Source organism: Phalaenopsis equestris, unplaced genomic scaffold (assembly GCF_001263595.1).
Source record: "Phalaenopsis equestris unplaced genomic scaffold, ASM126359v1 Scaffold000038, whole genome shotgun sequence".
NCBI classification, from domain to species: domain Eukaryota; kingdom Viridiplantae; phylum Streptophyta; class Magnoliopsida; order Asparagales; family Orchidaceae; genus Phalaenopsis; species Phalaenopsis equestris.
Window position 1 is genome coordinate 594007 of NW_018164480.1, and position 25267 is coordinate 619273.

The following is a 25267-nucleotide window of genomic DNA, read 5'->3' on the forward strand; positions in this document are numbered from 1 at the left end:
TTTGGGGTTGGGACATTGGAAGTTGGATTTATGCCCTCGATTATAATTTGGTGAATTAGAACCTACTTGACATATGTTGAGTCTTCGAGTTTTCATGTAGGATTTAGGGATCTACTGTGTTGTTGCTTCGTCAGGCTAATGGTGATGACGGGTGTCAAATCAGAATCATAGTTGGGTTTGGGTTTGATCTAAAATTGATCCAACGTGAAACTGTTTGACTCGAACCTGAGCCAATTACTAAACATGTCAAAAAGTTCAACCCGAACTCGACTTGTATAACTTGTTTAACCCTAAGGTATAATATCCATTCAGGTCAAATTTGAGTTAAATTTGGGTCAATTTTGAGTTGGCGGGTCCTGAATCCGACCCAAACAATTTAGCGAGTTAAGATTCCTAACCTGAATCAGCCCAAAAATTATTTGGGTCTACCCAAACTTGAATTTTTCAAGTCGAGTTCTGATTGAGTTGATGCGTTGAGTTAATTTTTGAAATCCCTATCAGTGATGGATCTCTAATTTTTTGGTGCTTACCATCTGTTTATTTGTCCACTCACTTGTAGTTGTTTTTTCTTATTTATTAGAATTTGGGTAAGCCCTCTTTATTTCAAAAAAACAAGGTGAAAAAAAAAAATTTGTGCTGGGAAGATATTTTTAAAGACACGACATCTTTGTGCCTTGTATATCTGTGGCAAAATCCTATATCTTATAAAATATATCTGTGCTAGATTATCCTATTATGTGTATATGATATTAAGGATTTAAGTGATGGATATAAATGTTTAAATATTGTACATGGGAAATGTGTCAATGCTGATCCAAGGAGATCTAATGATCTAGAAGGAAGAAAGTATGATAAAGGAGGGCTCATTGATAGAAAATTAGAAGGTCCACTTATTTGATAGCATGTAACCATCCAAGCCATAGTAGAAGGCCAACCGAGCCAGGAGAAGGAGAAAAAGACGGTCAATTGATTTGAATCCGAACCAATCAGACTAAAACAAGACATGCAAGCATATGAGCTAACAACTACACGAAAGACGATTGAAGACAATAACCTACATTCTAGTATATCCAGCTAGAGTAAAGACCCAATTCCTCACGGAACAAGAATTGACAATATATTAGCCTTATAGATCCTGCATGTTTTCCTTGTTAAGAAACAAGCTACCAATTGGGTTATGCTGCTTCATCATTTGATTAATAGTCTAGTCTCGCTTCGCCGACAGGAACTCCTAATCTAAGCATTGAGAATCGACAATCATAATATATCAACCAATCGACAAAACCTAGTTGATCAAATCATTCCCGCTAATCTGAAGCCAATCAATCTCAACTGATCGACAACAACAGCAACACCGACTCGACCTATAATTTCTGTGGATTGGAAATATTTTTTCCATACATTTGAATTCTTTCATCTTTTGTGGCCAATTTATTTCCAGCACCCAACACAAACAAATATGCACCATGACATGCGGTGCAATTATCGTGAATAGGGGTGTCAAAGCTGGCCCAACATGTCAACACTACTCAAATTCGGCTCGAAGAAATTCGAGTTAAGATTGACCCGAAATTTTTTTAGTCAGGTTCTGCTCAGAAAATTCGAACCGTTTATTATTCGGATTGGGTTCAGTTGAATCCGAAAATCCAAATAAGACTCTAATAATTATGAAATTTTGGGTCAGCAGATTAAGCTCGGATTCCGGCCTTAATTTTGGACAAATTTATTGTTTGGATAGAGATCAGAACAATCTTATTCTGATCAGAATATCTCCGATTCGAATTCAAATCCAATCGACGGACCTGAATGACAGCCGTGGTCGTGAAGCTTCTGATTTCTGTGTGAAATGCGGTGCCGTATCGGAAACACCGGCCATCAAATGGATTGGAAAGCACCACATGGCATCTCCTGCCCCACCTATTAGAAAACACCAGGCATCAAATGGAAGGGAAAGCACCACGTGGCATCTCCTGGCCCCATCATTTAATGGATACAATTGCATTTAACTTTGTTACGTTTAATTTTATTCACACAATAATAAAATATTCATCTTTTTTTTTTTTAATTTTGAAAAAAAATATTTTTTTGGTCGGTTGAATTCCTCCACGTCTGAACCCTCGCGCACTCAGTTCTTATCTGCTATTTTCCCTGCTACTATAAAAGTCCCCCCGCCTTCTTCCTCATCTTATACAACTTCCAACAGAATCACTAATCATCTCTACCTGAAAACCCTAGCGATCCTGCAGATGGACAAGCTCCTGGCCATGTCGATTCTCAGCGCAGGCCCAGATAGCTCTCTCGGCGACTGGTGGCTCTCTTATCTCCCCTCCGGGGACCATTTGATGAAGAAGAAGGAAGCGAAGAATGAGAAGGAGATGTGCAGCGGCACCAGCGGCGGCAGTAAGGATTCAAATAGTAAATATTCTTCCGGCAAAGTGGAGAAGCCTCGTTTTGCTATGGAATTCGATGGGCTTAATTGTTTCGAGACCATCGTATCCCATTGATCGGATTCCGGTTTCCCCCGCCGATCTGATTTTTCATTTTTACGTTGATTTTGCGGAATTGGGGATTGTTGATTTCGATGTGGATTGCAATGGTTTCGTGCAAATGATTGCTTATGTTTTAGGGTTTTTTGGTGATCTTTCGATGATTGGAATATTGGAAATTGGGTTCAAATTAAGGATGGAGAGAGGGCTCTGCTGCTTTTATTTGCCCTGTTTGTTCGATCTATGGATTGAATGGTGAACGATCTGATCTTCAGGCTGATTTCTGCTTTTAGGATCAAATCGAATTTGATTCGAGATAAGAGCCGATTCTATTTTGATCGATTTTTGGCCTTTAACATGAGTATTATCCAACTTTAAAATCAGTACTGTCAAAATATTGGCACAAATTTAAATGTATTTGATACGACAAGAAATTTCATCCAAGCATTTAGTAGATATGATTGTGTTAATTTTTTTTTTCAAATAAATTTAAGATTATCCCAATTTCAAATTCATCAAACTCAGATTTTGTTTGAGAAGACCTTAAAGCTCCATTGTGTTGCAGTCAACACCGATGTTTGTGAAAGTTTTCATTTAATGTTTCGCCATTTTGGACTGCAAAGAACTTTCTCTTAGGACTGTAAACGAGCGAGCTCAGGCTGGGCTTGTATTCGGCTCGTTCGAAATAGCTCGCGTTCGAAATCGGCTCGTGAACAATGTGTTCATGTTTGGCTCGATTTAAATATTCGTGTTCGTGTTTGGCTCATGTTCGGCTCGAAATTAGCTCGTTAAACTAAAATTGAGAAAAATAGATGTAAAGTGTGAGATTCAAACCTGTATCAAATATATACAAAAGAAGATACTAACCACATTGCCACATGAGGTGTTATGATTTAAATTTAGACATATATGTATATATATGTATTCGTGTTCGGCTCGAAATTAGCTCGTTAAACTAAAATTGAGAAAATAATAAAAAAAGTTATATAATTTTTTTTTCGAGTCATTTTGAGCCGAACACGGGTGAACAAACTGTTGTTCGTGTTCAACCACATGAGGTGTTATGATTTAAACTTAGACATAGACTTAACGAACGAGCCAAACATGAGCTGCTTAACGAGCCGAACACGAGCTGTTCATGAACAACGAGCCAAATTGACAACCCTACCTTCTCTGTTTCGCCAACGCTTATAAAAATTCACTGGATGATGAAATCAATTCAAACGAAACTTCACAATTGAATTAATTGTTTCAATGTGAAGAACCCAAAGACAACAAAAATAGTCTGACTTAAAATTCAAATAGGATTCAAATTAAATGATTGAATTGTGATGAGAAATTTTAGGACTTAATCTTTAAATCAAGAGGCTTGAAAAAAGAAATCCAATGAGTTCAAGGTTATTCAATTTTATTGTTTTTAATACATTTAAATGACTTGTGAGTAAATGAAATTGTACGAGCCAGATGATGAAATAATCAAAATATCATAATTAAACTTAATGGCACCAAGGATCATCTTAAGTCATTGTCATTATCTAAGCATTATTGCTTAATCATTATCATTCGATTATAATCATATAATTGATATCATTTAACAATCATCTTAACATTATTATTGAACTATCAATTTCTTATCATCGTCAGATGACGATCATCATTTTTCAACTATGGTTATTCCATTGTTGTCAACACTTGCAATACTTCTATTATTACACGAGATCGAAACTAGTGTTCTTAATTTGGAATCTCATCTTCTTTAATGGTAGACAAAAAGTTGACTTGTTTATTCTCATATATATAATCGAGGTATAATATCATACATATCATATGAAATATTGCTATTTTTAAATTGACCGTTCATTTTTCGTCTATTGTTATTCCATTGTTGTCATGAGTTCCAATACTTTTATAATTGCACAAGAGATCAAACTAGTGTTCTTAGTTTTGACTCATCTTCTTTAATGGTAGACAAAAAAGCTAACATTGGGAATTCGATAAATTATCTAAATTCTTTTTAATTCTTATATATATATATATATATATATATATATGCTATTCATGATCAAAACATTGGGAATTCGATAAATTATCTCAATTGGATCAATTTACATGATTTATTTTAATTATCATATTTTTAGCATAAAAAGTTTAGTTTATTGAGTGCTATTTTTTTTATGTACTTGTATTTGAAATCTTAATACAAAGCTAGATTGTAAAACTCTCTCTACTACCATGAATTTTCTAGCACTGTAAAAACAATGTCTCAATATTTAGCTCAACTAATTTAATGGTTGATAGGAGTACAATTCGTATCAAAATCTTCTCGCTCCAACGCTCATCAATTTAAGAGCCAAATTTTCAACCAAAGAATAGCATCATAATAAAATTTTTTGAATTTTTTTTTTTCAATGTCTTCCATTATAGTTTAAGATTTGAGGTAATTTCCCATCCTTGTAAACTAAGATGAAATTTCAAATAAAATTCTTTGTAACCCTCCTTAGAAAGAAAAAAAAAATACCTTTGAAATCATGGCATTTATAGAGGTTATCACTATTGTGTATGAAGATAAAAAAAGAGGAGCTAATATTCATCAACAGAGGAGCTAATACTCAATATCAATATTCTTCTTTTTATCATCTAAGATAAGTATATAAATTAGACATGAAATGAAATAAAAAAAGAAGTGAGTTACTTGAAGATTCAACTTTATGTATGTCATTCGAATAAAATATTTAATATTGGGAGTTTTCTACCATATTGTTATTAGTTCTCATTAATGAGAGTTATAGAAGTCTCCCTATACTTAACTTAAACTATCAATTTTAACTAATGTGTCTTCATTCACAAATTAGCAAACATAGTGTTGTTCATATAAAAGATTTTTAATTTTAAAAATTTGAAGAAACTTCATTATGTCGTCGTCGCTAGTATGAAGTGAAATGTATAACCTTTTCATTTACCTCTACTTGCATGAAGTCCCTAAGTTGTTTCCAACAAAAAAAATTCACTTCACCTACTAGTCTTTATGGGACCCTTAATAGATAACTCCAATCATTTTCTTGTTCAAGTAATATGCTCATGACTGTTGCATATAAATTTATACATGCTTGTTAAATGCTCATGCTCCAACATTGCTCCATGCTCTAGTGATGATTGAATTAGCTCTGCGTGAAAATATAGATAAATTAACCTTACATGCCATCAAAATCTCAATCAATTTAAGAGTAGGGAGAAATCAAACTCCTACACCGAAGCTCAACCCATAACTCCTGATGTATTAAGGTGATGAAAAACGAGCTTGATTAGACCCTACAAAAAGCAAGACCTTTATATCATTTGGAAAATAAAATTTTCGCATAAGATTTGACGATTGATTTTGCATTAATTTCTTATTAATTTTAAGAAATTTAGTGTGCTAATGATTAGGTTGAAGAGCATTAGTATTGGGGCAATTTCAAGAAAAAAATTATACAATCAAGCATTTGAAGCTATTTGAGGATGTTAAGTTGCTATCAATGTAATTCCATTTATAAAGGTAAAAAAAAAGAAATCTTTAAGAAACATATGAACAATGCTTATATATATTTCATTCAAAAACTTCTATTTGTTGATTAGAATATGGGTAAATGCTTCTAGCATATCTATAATGCAAACGGGGCAGACAACAAAATGCTTCTAGCATATCTATAATGCAAACGGGGCAGATAACAAATAAAAGACAAAAAAAAAAAAAAATCATAAAGGAAAAAACTTCATAGGAATAGGCAAAAATCGATGGCGCCGATTGCAGAGGGAGGGGAGCAGAATCAGGTTTAGCCCTAATGACACTTGTGACAAAATATGATACTGGCGAGGGGTATGTGAGGATAGAAGAGTGGATTAAAGGGACAACGACTTCTTTGGCACCTCTCAACAAAGCTACAACCGCTGAACGACCTCTCCCTCTTACATTTCAACATTCGACCGAATGCGGCCCCCCATTCACCATGCGCTCGAATAAAAAATATTCTCAAAGACGACTTCTCCGATTTCGGAACGTTAAAGCCGCAAAATTTGGGTCCCAAAAGGCACCTTAGTCTTAATTAAACCATCTCAAACTTGAGCATAAAACTACTAAATACATTATATAATTTATAAAAAACATAAAAATTACATTAAAAACAACAAAAGCATTACAAATTACCTAAAAGTAGTGGTAGGAACGGGTCCGATTGACCACTTTCGAGAACAACCAGTCAAAACTATAGCTTTCCATGCTTTCTAATGACACGCTAATAACGTTAGCTAGTGTTGTCAAAGTCAAAAGGAGACTAGTGCAGTCTGAATGGCTACACTACAGAAGCAGGTTTTCTGCGTCATTTTCAGCGTGGTGAAGTCAAAAATACGGAAGTTTAATATCAATTTAATACGCGATCTTTGAATATTTATCTTCTTACTTTTCATATTATCATAATGAAATTAAACATGAAAAATTCAACCCAAATTTATTTGAAAATGGGTGAGATCTTTTACTTATTCCTGTACTGAAAAAGATTGGTTGGTTTATGTTCAGCTTCATTATAAAATAAATTGAAGGAAATTTTACATGCATACCCCTAAATTCTTATGTATTTACACAGGAAACTCTTGTATTTCAATTTTTATGTGCATGTCATTTTATCTAGGCATGAAAATGAGTACCTCACTTTTAAAGAGTGATATGTATGTAAATGCCCCATATGATTATAACCTCATGGGGCACCATTAATATCATATTCTGTGGTAGATTTATTAACTCTTTTAAGAGTGAGACATTTTATTTGGCGCCCGCTGTTTTAGCAGTTTGGGTAAACTGTGTTTTGTGAGTTTTTCAAAAAACTGTCGCTGAAACCAACATTTTTCTACCGCTCTGGCTAGATACTGTGGGATAGTCTGATTTTTTTTTAAAAAAAAATTATAATAATCACCACAGTTTTTTGCAATATGAGATTATCCTTCAACATCTCCTTAATAAGCTGGAGCTGCCCAAACAGCCCAAGTAAAAATATAGAAATTTGTTTTCATTTTTACGTGATTCTAAGAAGAGAATATCACGAGTGAAGTCGGAATTCATACATCCGGATTTAGCATACAATTTTATTATACACGTTCTGAAAGCCCATCATAAATAAGAAATAAATATTAGGTGTAATGACTGCACATTCGAAGAATGACGGACATCATGCCATACATGGTAACATGACGATATCCAAAACGTTGTAAATAGGGTATAAATCAATGTGAAATTTGCCTGCCACGGGTTCACCAAACCAAGACCCAACGTGCTAAACGAGAACACGCTGTACAAGATTCATCCTATGCGGATGCCACCTGCGACTTCTCCCTAATCCACCGTCAATTTTCAAATAATCTTGTTCGTCCATGAGGACGGTAGCCGGCCATATTCTTCGGTCGAATGCGGGCATATAGAGATTAGATAAGTATTACGCGTCATATATTAAATATAAATAAAGAGAGCCCTTCCCCATGAACCAAAGATTCCTGCTTTATCCAAAAATCAAATCTTTCTTCAAAATTTAAAGGCTGCAAACAAAAAAAATTGAATTTTTTTGTTTTGGGTTCCTTTTTTTTTTGGATTTTTTTTTTTTTTTTGATCTCTTCCAGCCGGCAGATTTCTGTGTTAGAAATAGCAGGGCGCTGTCCCTACGGAAATCCCGATCACCCACCCACCGTACCTCTCGAAATCCTTATCCAAACCCTAATCTTGCTCTTTCTCTCTCTTCTCCGCTCAATCGTTTTTAATTTTTATCCAGTTTTTCTCTCTCAACCACAACTTCGTTGTTGTACATTATCCTCAACATTTCCTGGCACAAACCTAGGTCTTTTCTGTTTTCCCCGGCGGCAAATTGCTTGTTCTTCCATCATGGCGCTGATTTTGGATGCCCTGATTGAGATACTGAGGAAGCCGACCATTGGAGACATGGTTTCGGAGCTAACTCTCTTTGCCGCGCCGCTTTGGCTCGCTGTTTTTGTCGGACTCGTGGTTGGATGGGTGTGGAGGCCAAGATGGGCGGCTGGGCTGGTTGGAGAAGGTGAAGGTTGTTCCTGTGTTGATCATCCGGTGAAACCTATGCTGAATTCTCACGGTTCCCGGTTGAAGCTGGCTCTGCCGAGTTTGGATTCGTTGAGGGATCAGATTCCAAGCCGCCTAACTTTTCTGAAACATGAGCGAATGTCTGAGAAGGAAGCGAAGACTGTTGATTTGAGGTAAGTGGGTTCCTTGAAGATCCGTGATTTGTTTTGGGTTTCTGGATCAATGTACTAATGGGTTTCTTACGAATTGTGAAGCTCTCCGCATCGGGATAAGAAGGAATTAGCGGTGACTTCTGACGATTTGCAGAAACTTTATGCCCTTGTTGAAACAACAGATGGTGGACCTGCTTGGATTCCAATGATGGAAAAGAGTTTGCCAACTATGAGCTATCAAGCTTGGCGCAGAGACCCTGAGGTGCGCTTCATTTTTAATGCTTTTTTCTCGCATTCAGCTAAAGTTTCAAATTTGGGCAGGTTCAGGTGAATTTCTTCAGGTTTTGTAGTGCATTATCTCGCAAGATTGATCCCTTTTTGTTTGTTTTATATCTAGACGGGTCCTCCGCAGTATCGCAGTAGATCTGTATTCGAGGATGTAACGCCTGAACTTGTGAGGGACTTCTTCTGGGATGATGAGTTTAGGATAAAGAACAAGTGGGATGACATGCTTTTGTATCAGGCGCCATTGGAGGAATGCTCTGTTACAGGAACAATGATGGTTCATTGGATTCGAAAGGTGGGAGACTTGTTTTGCTGTTTACAGTTAGCTCTGGATCGGTAGCAATATCTGATATCTTGTTGTTTCTGTATGTATTTGCAGTTCCCCTTCTTCTGCAGCGATAGGGAGTACACTATTGGGCGTAGAATATGGGAAGTAGATGGAGCTTATTATTGTGTAACAAAGGTATGCTGAGAAACATACATTTCACTTTTCTGTCTGTTTTTATATTCACCAGAGACAAAATAGGCTAGTTTTGTTTGATATAGTTATGATGGGCTGCGCTCATATAAAATGCTTTTTGATGCACGCCATTTAGTAGGGTATGAAGTTTGTGTATTTGATTCCGTTATATTTTTATTTGAGCTTAAGTAGTTTAAACTCTTAAAGTATTACTGCAAAAGAGTTGGTTTGAATATTTTGATGATTTGCATTGTAGAATCTTGTGGTGTGTTTTTGGAGAGTAAAGAAAATTGGAAATTTTACTATTCATGTAACATAAATTAGCCATCTTTTTTGTTTAAACACATGCACGATTGCCTTAAATTCTCTTAAGGAGCTAGTTTTTGGGGAAGTTAAGAGGCTAAAGCTCAATTGGGAGCTAATTATTATCCATGCATAGCAGGGGCTGGAATGTGAAGAATAATAAAATTGAACTTAACTCATTAGTTTTACTTTAAAGAGCCTACTTTGAGTCAAAGTAGATGAAGGTCTCGAAGCTAAATTAAAATAAAATATAGATGAATATTTATATTTTGCATTATATTAAAGTTAATATTATTTTTCATATGTATTCAGTGATTACATAAGTATTTGAATGTTAAGTACTTTAATTTGAATTTAGAATCAGTATATTAGGTTTGAATTCAAGTTTAGAAGTAATGATATGCATGTTGTGATATCTCTGTCAAAGAAAATAGTTAAGAGTTTTCAATTTGAATTCAAATTAAAAATGGCAAGAAACATTATGTGAATGACATAAACAAACATGATGTTAATGATTTGGTGTTGAAGTTGTAATAAACCATGAGTGCTCAGCCAAAATGTTTATTCCTATTCTCCAATATGCTTAAACATAAAAATCTTCTCTTTTTTCACAATGGAATTATTCTTCCTGCCTAAGAAAATGTGATTTTTGTTTTGTGAATTCCCATTTTATGGCCATTTTCATCTTCACACTCATATCATTGCAATGAAAATTTTAAATTTTAAAATTCTCTCATTTTTTTTCTCAATGAGGAGCCCTGTTCAATCAAGAATGCTTTTAAACTTAACAAATGTGCCAGCTGTTCATTTCAATGTTTATTCATAGTTTTTTTCCCATTTATTCATGATTCAGGGAGTTCCATTTCCCTCTTTGCCTCGGCAAAACAAGCCAAGACGGGTCGACCTATATTACTCCAGCTGGTGCATTCGTTCCGGTAAGCTATCGTCTTCATCTCTGCATTTTCCATAAATACTGATTTCCAAATATCATTTTTTTTCAAATCATTTACAATTTTTCATGCCATTTTCAGTTGAATCACGGCGAGGCGATAACCAAAAAACTGCATGTGAGGTGCTTTTGTTCCATTATGAAGATATGGGCATCCCGTGGGAAATTGCAAAGCTCGGCGTTCGACAAGGAATGTGGGGCTGCGTCAAAAAGATTGAGCCCGGGCTTCGGGCCTACCAAGCAACAAGGAAATCCGATGAACCTCTTTCGCGTTGTGCCGCAGTTGCGCGAATTAACACCAAGATTTCATTCGAACATATGAGGTTATTGGGAAACATTGATGATACATTGCAAGACATAGTCGATGTGGAGGAAGCGAAGGAGAAGCCGTGGCAGAGCAATTTGCCCAAGTTCTTATTGGTCGGCGGGGCTGTCGCACTCGCGTGCACGCTCGACCGCGGCCTACTCACGAAGGCAGTCATATTCGGTGTTGCAAGGAGATTTGCAAAGATAGGGAAGAGATTGTGAAGTTGAAGATGGGATATCATGAATAGATTTACTGTGTTTTTTCCCTGCTAGCAGTGTTACACTTTGTTGATAGGGTTTACGGAGCTAACCATTTACTGCTTGCAGATGGCTGTTAATGTGTATTTGTGTTAGCGAGGCAGAAGTTATTACTGTTAATTACATGTTAATGATCTAAATTTTTGTTAAATTTCTTCATACAAAAGACATTCAGAAGTTAATACAAGTTTTGAATCACTTTTTCTCTGAGTTCATCTCCTGTTAAATTAACTTAGAGGTTGTATTATGCTGACTTAGCTTTGTTTGATCATGTTAAGCTGCCGTTATGAGCTTCTTTCGTTTTACCTGCTTTTAATCACACATTTGAAAAAATGGATGAAAGAGGGGGCTAGTTTTCTAAATAATAAAGTTTGAAGTGCTATGCATGTAATTGTTATGTTCATATTTTGCAGTTCAACTTTAGCAGATGCTTGTTACATTTACACTTTCATTCATAGGTATGGTGGTATTTATGTAACAATTGAAGTTTTGGTTTTATATAATGTGTAATTCAAAGGAATTGAATGGTATGCATGTAAGATCTCACCATTAATTAAAGCTTTAACTAATCTTCCTTCTTCCCAATGGATAGGAATTATTATCAATAATCTTTTTATATTTGTTTAAAATTATATTTATTTTTATTGTCAGTTATTATACCATATATATCCTCTAATTTACTCGTAGAAAATTTCAAAAATATGTTTGATTTTGATTTACGAAAGTAGGTGTAAGTAGATGGTCTATAATAATATGATAAAATGCATTCCTTGATTTTTTAGTGCTGAGAATTCCCTTTGATTGCTTCAAATTATGATTAACTATTAGCTTAGATGAAGATTTCGTTGCAAGCAATATGTAATTTATTATTGAGCTGTTGGGTTCAATTCAAGTAAATCATATTCAAATATTGACTTTCCATCTGCAGATATGCAGCTCAAAGATTAAAGAGGAGACTTTTAAAATGTGAGCTAATAAGCATATTATTTAAGATGTATATTATTCGATTCAAATTTGTCTGTGAATCACACTCAAAAAGTAGAGCGGGAGAGGGGAGTAAAAATGTAGAGAGAGAGAAAGAGAGAGAGAGAGACAGGAGCTATAATCTCTAGAATAAACAGTAAAATCAAGTAACCCTCTTAACTAAATGCTATCTCTATTTCTAGAATATTTAATACAATAGTAATATTACATTTTTACCCTAACTGGAAAGCCTATACTGGATATTCTTGGTATTTATAGGCGATGACATATCGCACCTTCTACTTTGCTCGGCTAGCTCGGTCGGTAGGGTTCGATCGACAAACCTAGCCTGGTTGGCTATCTTCAACCTCCGGCTAGAAGTCATTTGGCCTTTGCTAGATGGCAAAAAATACTTTGTGGAAATAACTCTACTATTGAGTCGGCTTTACTATGGGATAGAATATTGCATCAAGTCGGCTTCTCGGTACTTGATGTCCTATACACCTTCTCGTTACCGGGCGAATGAATTTTATCTATATCGCAGGCTTCGTCCTACTTTAACATAAAAATAAATAAAATTTATTAATATTATTATTTTTATAACAAGTAAGGGAATTGGCCTTTGGAGTTTGGACTAACAGCACTTGTTGTGATTTCCACAGTGCAATTTATTATTATTTTCTCTTGCAGATTTATGTGTGCTTATTTTTAATGTCATTTTATGTTTTGTTTACAGATTTTTAAGGCTTTTTTGGTTGTTTGAGAAGAGTAATTATAATTTAAAAGCAATAACAATTTTAAATTCATCATTATTTGATGCAGTTTGACACTAACATTAATTTCAAACAGCTGAATGAGCTCTGGGAACAATAGGAGAATAGCCCAATGCATCTTGATTTTCACGATCAAACCATGAATTTCAATGCATTTTTTATAAATAATCTTTCAAATTTAAATTTATGATTATCTAAACTCCGATTTCATCATATTTATAATTAAACTCGGTGTCTCCATAAGACGAACTCAACGACTCTAAAATTAGTTCAATCTGAGTACAATCAAATCCAAATTAACTTATTGAAGCATAATTGGAAGCTTTCGATCATCATTTGAATGGTCAAATGAACTCCAAATTTGACATGTGTATTGTTGAATCAAGCGTCTAGACGAGAGTAATCCAACGAGTCTAAAACTCCTTAATTCAGAGGTGGTTAAGAGATCCAAATTTTCAAAAAATCACATATCATCAGTGGGGAATAAGAATGAACCATCCAATTAGGTTGGTTAGAGAAGTTATGTGTCAAAAGAACAAAATATCCCTATTAAAAAGATGTAAATATATCTCATCACTTCAATTCAAGGAGGAAGAAAAGAAGAGAAGGAAAAGTGAAATTTCAAAGTCTCTTATAGGGAGAAGACCCAACGAGTAAAATCAGCCTCCATAGCCGCTAGCCACCGTCGCATGTGTGATTTGATTTTTGCAAAGCTGGGTTTGTTTACCTGTACTTCTTATTATTTGTGAGCATGTATTCCAAATCTTTGGTGAATTGCTTGTGAAGAATGTGGATTTCCTTTGATAGTTGTAAATATATCTAGTGAAGATACATCGCTTGCGAGTTGATTCATTTGATTTTTTTAATTGTCTTAGAGCTATTTGTAGATGGCCCCAAATGCTTCCTAAATGATGTTCAAACACACCACAAAACATGCTTAAATTCCTCTTGAAACCTGTCCTCTAATCACCCCTTGGAATCGACACAAATCTACATAAGTTTAGCTTTTTATAAATCTCAAAATCCCTTTTAAATGCTGTTTAATTTCAGACGCCAAATGCTTAAAAAATTTTAGAAAAACAACGCTCGAAACTTAAAGCCAATTGTATATATACATATAAATGAAAGTTGAATGATAAAAAACTTGATTGGGATTGATTGTATGTTTCCGTGTGAGATGCCAAATTGATATTTACCCCTCTTATTATCATATGCACTTTGTGATTCATTCTTACTTATTGTCTTGTCTTATTCTCTTTGCCGTTTATGCTTCGATAAATAATTGTTATTTATTGAATTTGTTTACTCACTATTTATTTATTCACTTATTTTTAATATAATAGGTTCGATTCAGTCATCAATAGAATCGTCTCTATCATAACAAATTTTTCAGTTGTAGTTTCTCAGTTTTGATATTTTTCCGTAGTATTTGTTTTAATTATTGTATTTCTCATTGATGGGTTTGGGTAGTTATTTCCTGTTGTCATTCCGGTTTAGATTAAACAAATTTTCTATTTTCAGTTCAATTATATTAGTGGACTTTTCATTATTAATTGCTACTTATTGTATTTCTATCTCATTTAATTTTGTATGCAAGTCTTTTTTTTTTTTTAGAATAAAAAACAGAGAGTTTTTTGTTACAAAGCAGCTTTTAGATATTAACCGAAGCTTGCTCAAATGTTGTTGCAAACTAGCCCAAGTTCTAGCCAAATTCGTGCTTAAATCTTTTTAAATCCTGCTGCTAGATAGCTACGAAAACATTTGTAAACTGATCAACACATTTGCAGGGCAATGGAAATGACCGGTTATAGATTATTCATTGCTTCTTTTCTTGAATCCTGTTGTATATTGACTGTTTGATGAAACGTCTAGCAGGCATTTATCAATAAACCCCAAGCTTAAGCTCACATTGTAACTCCAGTGCACAATATATATAGCGTCGCATACTCAGATCAGTTGGCCGGGCATCTGCTTGTCAGTTGTAAGTCCCCTCTGGTATGGGGTTCGATTCCCCCCGAATAGGGTGTGGTACTCGAATTATAGGCGCATGAAAGATGGTCGGGATTCTTATCATAGCCTCCAGCCATTTCTTAAAAAAATATATATATTTATTGTGCTTTCATTGAAATGAAAAGTGCATATATTACAAATGTATGTATAGTTCCTCTATGATTAAAAAATCAATGTTCATTTGGATTTACACGTGTTAGGGGCAATCACCTTAAAACTAATTTATGTCAAATTCACATTCATTAGTAGTGTTTGTGTGAACTCGAATGTGTTCATGCTTTACTTTGTTAATATTGAACATGTTAAGTTTTCAATACATTCAAATTAAGCCTATATAGAGCATGACAATAATTATAAGTTTTACATCAACATATCTTCTGATATTTGGTTGTATTTAGATCATGTTGAGGTGATAATGATTGATTTCATAAGCATTGGAATGTAGTTTTTGTATTTCTTGCTTACATGCACGTTTATCTTCTCATGCATTAATTGTCGTATTTACGAGTATATTTTATATATCTTCGAGTTGAACTGAATGCTCATACATATTTCTAGGTGTGCCTTTGTGATGATAAATATGTTTGTGGTTGGGGCATCAAGAGATTGTGAACCCTATATTGGGTCAAACAAAAAGAACAGCTTCAAACTTTACGTCAGTGAGATAATGTGAGTGAAATATGTGATATATTCCTGACATTTTCACCTATGTTTTTACATCTTTGATATTGATATTATACATAAAAAATGTATTTTTGCATATTTGTGCAGGTGGCAGGTTGGATGTAGTTTTGGAACGGAAAAGGACAAATTTAAGCAACTAATGAATGTTTTTGACTTAGCGCGGGTGACGCTAGGGCAACACGCTCGCTCTAGAACATGTGCCCAGGCCCAAAACAGAGTGTTCCCATGATAGGTTAAAGCACTCACACCCAAAATAGACCGTGTTTGCACCCATACATACTAAATACGGTGCACCCGTGCCCTTCGGTGTACCAACACTAGGCTTGTTGAACCAAATGTGGAAGAATTTTTCTTCTCTGTCAAACTATACCTATATATATGCTTTTAGAAACATGTTTAAGGCTTCTTGGGTGGCTTGAGGCTATAAGAAGAGAGGGATTTTGGCGAGAAAGAGTTCTCCCTAAGGGTTTTCTTTCTCTCTTCTTATTAAAACTATACTAGTTGTTTTGCACCTCTTCTTCCTTAGTTCATGTTTTTTCTTAGAGTTTTGTACGAGAGAGGAAACTTATTCTCTTGTGGAGAAAACAAGTCTTGATTGTAAGTTATATAGTTTTTTGTTTCTTACAATAATGATATGCATGACTTTCTTGTCTGTGGTTTTCTCTATGATGTGTAGCAAAAAATTCTCTTTCGTGTCTCTGTAATGTAGGGTTAATGGTTTTTTGAGATGTTTCCCATATAACATTTTTTGAGCTTTCATTGCTTTATGTTGTTGATTAACATTCTGAATTTTATTTAATCATATTCTGGCCAATTCAGATATTAATATCTTTTGTGATTAATGACTTCTGCTAGTTGCATAGTGGAACAAATAAATTAACCAAATAATCCTGATAGAATAAACATATTCTACTAGGATTCGACAACCTTGATAGACGGTTGGAGGAATCCTGAGAAATGTCATTGGGTTAAGTGAAACTTAACTTCATGTGTTTATAATTCTTCTTTTGACCTAGACATAGACATAAAAAGAAGCTTATATCTGGTTGACAACTTTCACAATTGGTTGGAGGAATCCTGAGAAATGTCATTGGGTTAAGCGAAACTTAACTTCATTTGTTTCTAATTCTTCTTTTGACCTAGACATAAACATAAAAAGAAGCTTATCTCTGGTTGACAACTTTCACAATGAAAAATATTAAGAAAAACGACAAATCCCCACTATAAAAATCCTTGGATTTTCTAATTAACTAGATATCATAAATAGTATAAGCAAAACTATTCTTGCCGAGAGTATGGTTGGGTATCTCCTAAGATGTAATTAACAAAATGGATATGTTCATTTGGGAGTAAGTGAAACTTAACTTCATGGGTTTCTAATTCTTCTTTTGATCTAAGCATAGACATAAAAAAAAAAAAAAAAAAAGGTTTCTAATTCTTCTTTTGATCTAAGCATAGACATTAAAAAAAAAAAACCTTATCCCTGGTTGACAACTTTCACATAAAAAAATATTAAGAAAAATCATGAACCCCCATGATGAAAATCCTTAGTTTTCCAATTAACTGGATATCATAAATAATGTAAGCAATACTATTATTATCGTTATTATTATTAGGCATCCCCCAAGGTATAATTAGCCGAAGGGAAACGTTCATTTGGGAGTACTCTGTAACCTAGAACAATCGCAAAAACTTGACTCTCTGATTACATGGGTGGCTTATATAAGAATTTTCTTCGTGTTATGTGTTTCAAGATATTTTGATCTGATATTTTTTGTCGTACATGATTGACCTATAGCATGAAGATTATCTTACATAAGTCCTCTTTTTTTCTTGAATATATACTATCTTTATGATTCCACTCATCTTCAGACCATTTCGATGATCTTAGAAATTTATTTGGAAACGTGAATCATATGACGATAAGACTAGCTGATGACTCCGAGCCTCTCCTTTTAGAAGGACCTAAAACAAGCATTAATAAAAAAAATTTAAAAATCTCCCATTATTATAAGAATCCCTCCAAACTAACTATTAATTTCAAATCAATTTCTACGTATATTATAGTGCGTTATTTTTTTTATAATAGCAATGTATTCTTGCTCCTTAATATATTTACTTCTACATTATAAATAGTATAACATAGCATGCAGTACTGAAATCTATAGCAACACCAAAGAGTAAATTTTCAGCATATGCCAAGTCATCTTCCAATGAAACTTTAGCTGGTATATATGTAAATACTTAAGAATTGTGGTATGTATGTAAATTTCTCTTACAATAAACTCAACAATAAGCATTTTATCATTATTTGCCTACATTAGTTCGCCTCTGCATACCTTTATTAAGAAAGGTGTAATTGTTAAAAAATATAAATTTGTATATGAAAACTTTTGTTAGGACTCAATAAGGCTTTGTTAGTCACTTTTACATGAAAAATGTACTTTTTCTTAGGCTATATTCGAGCCAAATTCAAGTAGGACGAAGTGATAAGTATGATTTATTAAGTATATATTAGTATTGAAAGAAGTATTAATCCTTACGTATAACTTGAGTCGTTGGTTTAATGAATACCATATAATATTATGTAAGTTCAATTTAGGCCCCTAGTTTTCCTCCTTGGGTAACAACCAATATTAGAGTAAATGATTTTATCGTAATTGGGTAATTCACATGATTTGTAGCTCTCATAATTTTTCTCTTATGATTTAAACAAAAAATGAGTGCTTAGTATTCAATAATATGTGACTCGTACAATGATTTCTTGTAGTTATTTGTGTTCCAAAGACATGATATACGATGAAAATTTTCATTTGAAGCATAGGAATGATTGAATTGAAGAGCTCTTAAATGATAAAGATTTTCCCAAATTAAATGATCAAATTTTAATAATCTTTTAAATTACTATTAACAACCGCATATCCCGACCAACCACATTTTCAACCAAGTAGACTTTGGCCTCCAAACACATTAAGACAGTAAGGGTGTCACAATCACACATCTATTAGATCATCTCCCCCAACCAACTATTCATATGAGAAAGCTACCTTTGTGTATAACACAAGGCTCTCATGTTAATTGTTATATTTTCTATTTCACTTCCCTCTTAGCATATTTTTTTTCCCGGTGTCTTAAAAACCTATCCTAAATAGTCTAAGAGAATATTACGTGCGGTGACCACACGTCCAAACGATGGTCCAGATCAGCTGTCGTCTGATACATGTCGGCGTGGTCGCATCCGAACTATCGTCCATATATGAGATGAGCCACACGTAGTATTTTCTCTACATAATAGCTCAATGAACGCAAAGCTTCCTAAATTATTAAATGAGATTGAAGTAGACATTTCCTTACTAAATTGTCATACCATATTAGCCGCAACTTACTTTGTTAATTAAATGCATTAATTTGAGTATCGAATTATATATATTCTCATCTCTTCTTTACATATTTTTGATAAATTTATAACTCACAGTCATAATTTTACAAATACAATAAATATCGATGAATTACGTGTAAATATCCCAAAATTTTATTATGAAAAATTTTCTTAGACATCTAAAACATTTGTTTACGTGGAGATTCGAGGGGCTCCCATCTATGGGGTCCAACTTGGGCTCCAATGATTCCAACCCTAATCATCTCAACCAAAGGTTGAGGATTTGAGCTTAACCAATGAAACCCCAAATGAATATAGAATTGTTTTGAAGTTTTATGTGGATTTTGTCGCCATCTCTAAACACTTGTATTTTCTTAGCTATACAAAGACAAGTGCGGTTTTTCATTATAAGATTGTAACCAGGTCTCTCTATCGTGAGTAAAGGGTGTATTTTTTTTAGCACACTTAAGGATGGTCGGAGGCATGACACAAATCTTGAGACAATCTTTTCAGCAAAAAATTTTCAAACCTCAATTAAGCGTCATCCAGAGCTCCGATTTCAGCAAACTTATAGACAAACTGATCGACTCGATGAGAAAGATCCAATGATATCAAGCTTAGTCCAATCTGAGTAAAATCAAGCACAGATCGAGTCATTAAGCAGGTTTTGGAAGTCAAACAAATATCGAATTCAACGCGTTTATAGTCGAATCGAGCGTCTCAAAAAGACAAATCAAACAAGACCAATATTGCTCAATTTCGACATCATTAAGGCACTCAAATGTCCATCACACGTCTTTTGATAGAAGGAAGCCATCCGGACCGTCCGATCAAAATAGTTCATATTCTTGCATTAATTGCACCCAAAACACTATAAATATAGTCACACCCCCTCACATGAGGGGGAGGAGGAAGGGGCCCAAGCCCAAGACCCTCCCCGCCATCGTCGATCGTCGTCGCCCACCACAGCCGACCTCTGTCGACCACCGCCGACCACCGTTGAACGCCGCCGATCACCGCTGACCTCTGTCAACTACCGCCGACTGTTATTGACTGTTGTTAGCCACCATTGACCTCCGTCAACCACCGCTTACTAGACTTCATTAGTCGACGTTGTAACGTGAAAAGCTAGTAACTCTATCCCGCCTATGGGACAAGGGGCATTTGTGATCATCAACTTATAGTGGATTTTTACAACTAGGTTAGACCCCGTGGTTTTTCCCTTTTTACGAGTTTTCCACGTAAAAACTTATGGTGTGATCACAAGTCGATTCATTTTTATCTGAGTGTGTGCGGAATTCTCGTGCAACGCTAAGACAATAATCCATTACTCTACCACCACAAATTTTCTAGCACGCATCAATATATATAAAGGTTGATGGCCGATTAACACCAGTCTGACCGAGGGGCGGACCCTCCTTCTAAAAATATGTGCAATTCGATCATACGCAGATATCAAACCCCCAACCCGAGGGACTTACACCAAAGGCTACAACCAATGAATCATGCTAAGACGCGTGCGCACACACACACAGACACACAAAGTTCATGCATATATTATATATTATCATCAAATTAATGCGTTGGAACATTCACGATGATATAACAGTGATTTATTGTCTTATCGTTATACGAAAATTCAGCACACACACAAATAAAAAAATAAAACGAAGGAAGACACCCAAAATTTTACGTGGAAAATTCCTGAAAGGAAAAATAAACACAGGGTCTAGCCGAATCAAATTAATCCCCTATGTGTTTCTAAGTATAGAGGTACACTCTTCTCTCACGTCAAGGAGAATGAGGTAACAATCTTATACTGAAAAATACATTTGTCTTTATAAGATTGAAAACTATAAGTGTTAGGAAATTTAACAATAGCCGCAGTCTTGTTATAATTGTTTCAAACAGTGGTCGCCAAAGGCAGTTGGCCGACCATCGGCGGCAAGTGGTGATGGCAAACGGTGGTCTATGGTGACTGGTGGCTATGGAGGTCGATGGTTGCTGGTTGGGGGTTTTCTCCATAATATGCTCTGGAATTTTACTTCTCATTCTTCTCGTCTTCTTCTTTTCTTCTCTCCTTCCAAGTGAAGATATGGGGTTTATTTATAGCTTTTTAGGGAGATACAGTCTAGTTTTTTGGTGCATAACTTCCATAATCAATTCATAGGATAGTCAGTGTTGATCCCTTAATTATAGGTGATTTTTTAAGGATTTTAGTACCTTATTGACCTCAAATTGAACGATCTTAGGCATATTGAATTCCTCTCATCAAAAAACTTATTCCGACTATAAATATTTCAAATTTGGAGTTTGTTTAATAATTTAATTAATGATCCAAAGCTTTCAATTATGCTTTAACGACTCGATATGAGTCTGATTTGACTTAGATTGACCTTACTTTACAATTGTTGGGTCACTATATCTAAGCGCTTAGTTTTTACAAACTTACTAAATTTAATCTCATCTGATTTTAAATTCAAATTTAAAACATTTATTATTAAAAAAATATACCGAGACTCGTATTATGATAAAAATTTTCTTGATGAGATATCACAAACAACCTTAATAATTTATCTTTTTGGCCCTGAGTTAAGAGCGATTATTGTATGCGGAGAATGAACGCAGAGCTGTGTGCGCTCTCTGATCATAGCCACTGTCATGCAGCCACGATACGCGTGCAGAGCGCACGCAATAATTAGACCTGAGTTAACAGCAATCGTTTTCCACATATTTAAATCCACCTAATTACAGACGTGCAAACGTGCTACGTACACGGCCATACACACCACTAAAGAAACAAATCAACTCACAGTCCACTTTATTAAACTTTATACCAAACTTCCACTCGTCATCCATCAATCCAAACAATCGGCTAAATAAATTAACAAACATATCGGAAACCCATCATGTAATTTATTAATTAATCCAACAAATTCGATGAAGTCAGAGGGGTCATTGCGTGCTTGTTGTCTGTTGCTGATCAAATGAGGACATGATATTGTAAAGAAACAAATCAACTCACAGTCCACTTTATTAACTTTATTCCAAACTTCCACTCGCCATCCATCAATCCCAACAATCAGCTAAGTAAATTAACAAACATATCGGAAACCTATCATGTAATTTATTAATTTTTCAAACTAATTCGATAAAGTCAGAGGGGTCATTGCGTGCTTGTTGGCTGTCGCTGATCAAATGAGGACATGATATTAATATTATATCTCTTAAGTATATAATAAACTGTACATTCAATAACTTATCATCATACTATTGAGTTTAGTTAGCCTTGATTGATGATGTATTGCTCAACTTAGAAAATTTCAAAAATAAACAGATAATATATCTGCCCTTCAATTTTAAACATTCAAATTAGGCATGCTTTTAGTCCAATAAAATGTCTTGACAAGATTTCTCACAAAAAAAGATCTGCCTGGTCCAACAAGGACAGAATAGCTCTCAGCTATTCCATCAACGTTAGCTGATTGGGCTTACAAATTCATAAGTGGACTAATAAAAGATCAATTCAAAATGTTCGAGTGTGATTGAGATTTGCTGAGGAGAACATCCATGTTTAACAAAGTAAATCGACTAGAAAAAGATATCTCCAAGGTCCCAACTTTAGTGGGGATATGACTATTAAAGAGAAATATACCATAAATATGTATGGATGATATAGATCTGAATATGTCAATCCCTATTAAAAAAGATGTTAAATGTAAATGACATATTTACACAGTTGTTTACCTCTGTCGTCTCCTTTTGAACACTCATTTTCTTGGGTGCAATTCAAGAACAAATACAAGTTCAACTCAAGAAGAACCGATTGAGGTTTCAATCCCTATTAAAAAAGATGTTAAATGTAAATGAAATATTTACACAGTTGTTTATCTTTGTCGTCTCCTTTTGAACACTCATTTTCTTGGGTGTAATTCAAGAACAAATACAAGTTCAACACAAGAAGAACCGATTGAGGTCACGATCATTCAATTCTAAGATCATTATGCTTCTAAAATAATGAAAGAGTAATATACACAAATCATTCAATGGAGTGTTTAAGATATTGGATAAATTTATCAAAATACTTGAAACTTATAACCACCAATAACTATGGACAATTAATGCTGGTGGGTGTTTAGAATATAATACATTCATAGTTATCTCCATACTACTATAGTCTTATAACCATAGCATGACCTATGTTAGTATTAACAACCATTTTTAAATGTAAACAATAATATTAGAATTAAAAATAATTCAAATTAATATGGTGCTTTTGGAATAAATTAGAAATATAAAATAAATTTAAATTTAAATTTATTATTTTTATCAAAATGAACAGCACGTAATAAATCAGCCGGAGGCGCTCAAATGATATATATGGAATATAAAAATAATTTAAAATGCCAAAAATTAATGGCACTGCATAAAAAAGAATTACATTAGGCAAAAAGACAATATAAAGTTAAATTTTTAGAAAATTCTCATTCCCTGTACTACGTCGGCAGGTGGCGTTAATTGACGGGCAGTCACGGTGATAAGATGGGAACGGATCCCCAAAGAAGCGCAATAGTCTTTGATGCAGTGTCACACGAAAATACACGTGTAATCACATAATACGAAACAACCCATTTGGTCCTTCTTATAATTATGTTTAATAATAATATTAGATCCGTACGTAAAAAAATATGTGTTGAAGAGATCCAAAGCTTCAAAAGGATAGCAACTCAATGCCAAGAGATCGTCAGACTCACTTTAGTGACCGAATGAAGTCATACTAAACAAGCTATTAAAGCCAAAAATTGACCGGACCACCAAAATGGACAAATGTTGACCTAAGATTACAAGCAATTGTCATCCAGATTGAAACAAGATAAAAGAGCATATGAACCAATCTATACAGTAATATCAATTCGATGTGATAGCCTACCCACTAATATGTACAATCATCCTAAGGACACCCAAAACTTCATCTTGACAAGTTATCAAGAATCAACAAGTTACGAACACTTTTTAAAGCATGAAAAAAATATAATATAATTATTGTAATCTCATATCTATAAATAGAAGAATCATTTTATGAATAAAATGACATGAATTATTGTTCATTAGAGATCACTCATTTTTTTTCTCTCTTTATTTGCACTATATTTCTTAGGTGTAATTCAAAATAAATCATGACAAAACACACACACACACACACAGAGATATATATATATATATAAGAACTAAAACTCAATCCTCTTAATCAAAATATAATATGATTTCAACCAACACTAAAAAAAAAGGAGGTCAGCCTCAATCCATTCACAAGAAACAAACCAAATATAAACAGTCTCACCTAAACATAATAATATATACACATCATTACATGAATACAAAATACTTCACCCAACAAACAGCTCACGGATCAAGGTCCCCACATGTCCTCGAAGGTGGACCGAAACGAAGCCAGTAGAATCAGGACGACGACGGCGACGGCGACGCCCCATGGAGAGGCGGTCCTTCTGAATTCCGCTTTCATAAAAGCTTCGGTAGCGTCGACGTTCGGAGGGGAAAAAGAAGCCGAGGAGGCCATCGCCGTCGAAGAGGGAGTCGGCAGAGCTGAGAAGGCGGATGAGGAGGAGAAGGGCGACAGGAGTGAGGAGGAGAGCGAGACTCATTCGATCATGGAGGGATTCGAGCAGGTCTTCGTAGTTGAAGGTGTAAGAGAGGGCGAGGAGGAGGATGACAGTGACGAGGATGAAGATGACGGGGTAGGGAAGAGGGGAAAGGGTGAAGGTGTCGAAGATTGATGGATCTCTTCTGTAATAGGCCATGGAGGAGGGATAGGGAGGGAGATGGGAAAGTGGTTTGTGGGGGCAGGGGAGATGTATGGGGGGAATTTAAACAGAGGAGTTGACAGAGAGGGAAGTGGGGAAGACATGTAGCAGATGGGGATTTCGCATTTTAAGTCTCTAGAAATTTCGGTATTATTTAATTGAGGCTTGATGTAATTATTTCTAAATATAATTTATTGCATAATAATTTATTTTAAAAAGAGATTGTAATAATTACACTTAAATGTTTTGATTATGGAAGTGATTGTTGGGTCTAAGAAAAATCAGGTAAGATACTTAGAGTCTGTTTGGGGCAGCTACAATTTATCAGGATAAACTAATGTTCAGCAACTTATCCGGATAAATT

The 25267-nt window shown here is 34.6% G+C and overlaps 2 protein-coding genes across 2 annotated transcripts; one reads left to right on the forward strand and one right to left on the reverse strand.

Annotated features, from left to right (window-relative positions):
• Positions 1–8099: 8099 nt before the first annotated feature.
• On the forward strand, positions 8100–11479 carry LOC110019026. Its single transcript, XM_020716542.1, has 6 exons — positions 8100–8732; positions 8814–8973; positions 9109–9291; positions 9376–9459; positions 10613–10694; positions 10791–11479. Exons 1-6 carry the CDS (start codon positions 8389–8391, stop codon positions 11234–11236), a joined length of 1299 nt encoding a protein of 432 aa, XP_020572201.1. The 5' UTR covers positions 8100–8388; the 3' UTR covers positions 11237–11479.
• Positions 11480–24384: 12905 nt separating this feature from the next.
• Positions 24385–25011, reverse strand: LOC110019024. Its single transcript, XM_020716538.1, is given in 2 exon segments — positions 24385–24582; positions 24584–25011. Coding segments are annotated over 2 exon segments (408 nt in total). The 5' UTR covers positions 24901–25011; the 3' UTR covers positions 24385–24491.
• Between the last annotated feature and the right edge of the window lie 256 nt (positions 25012–25267).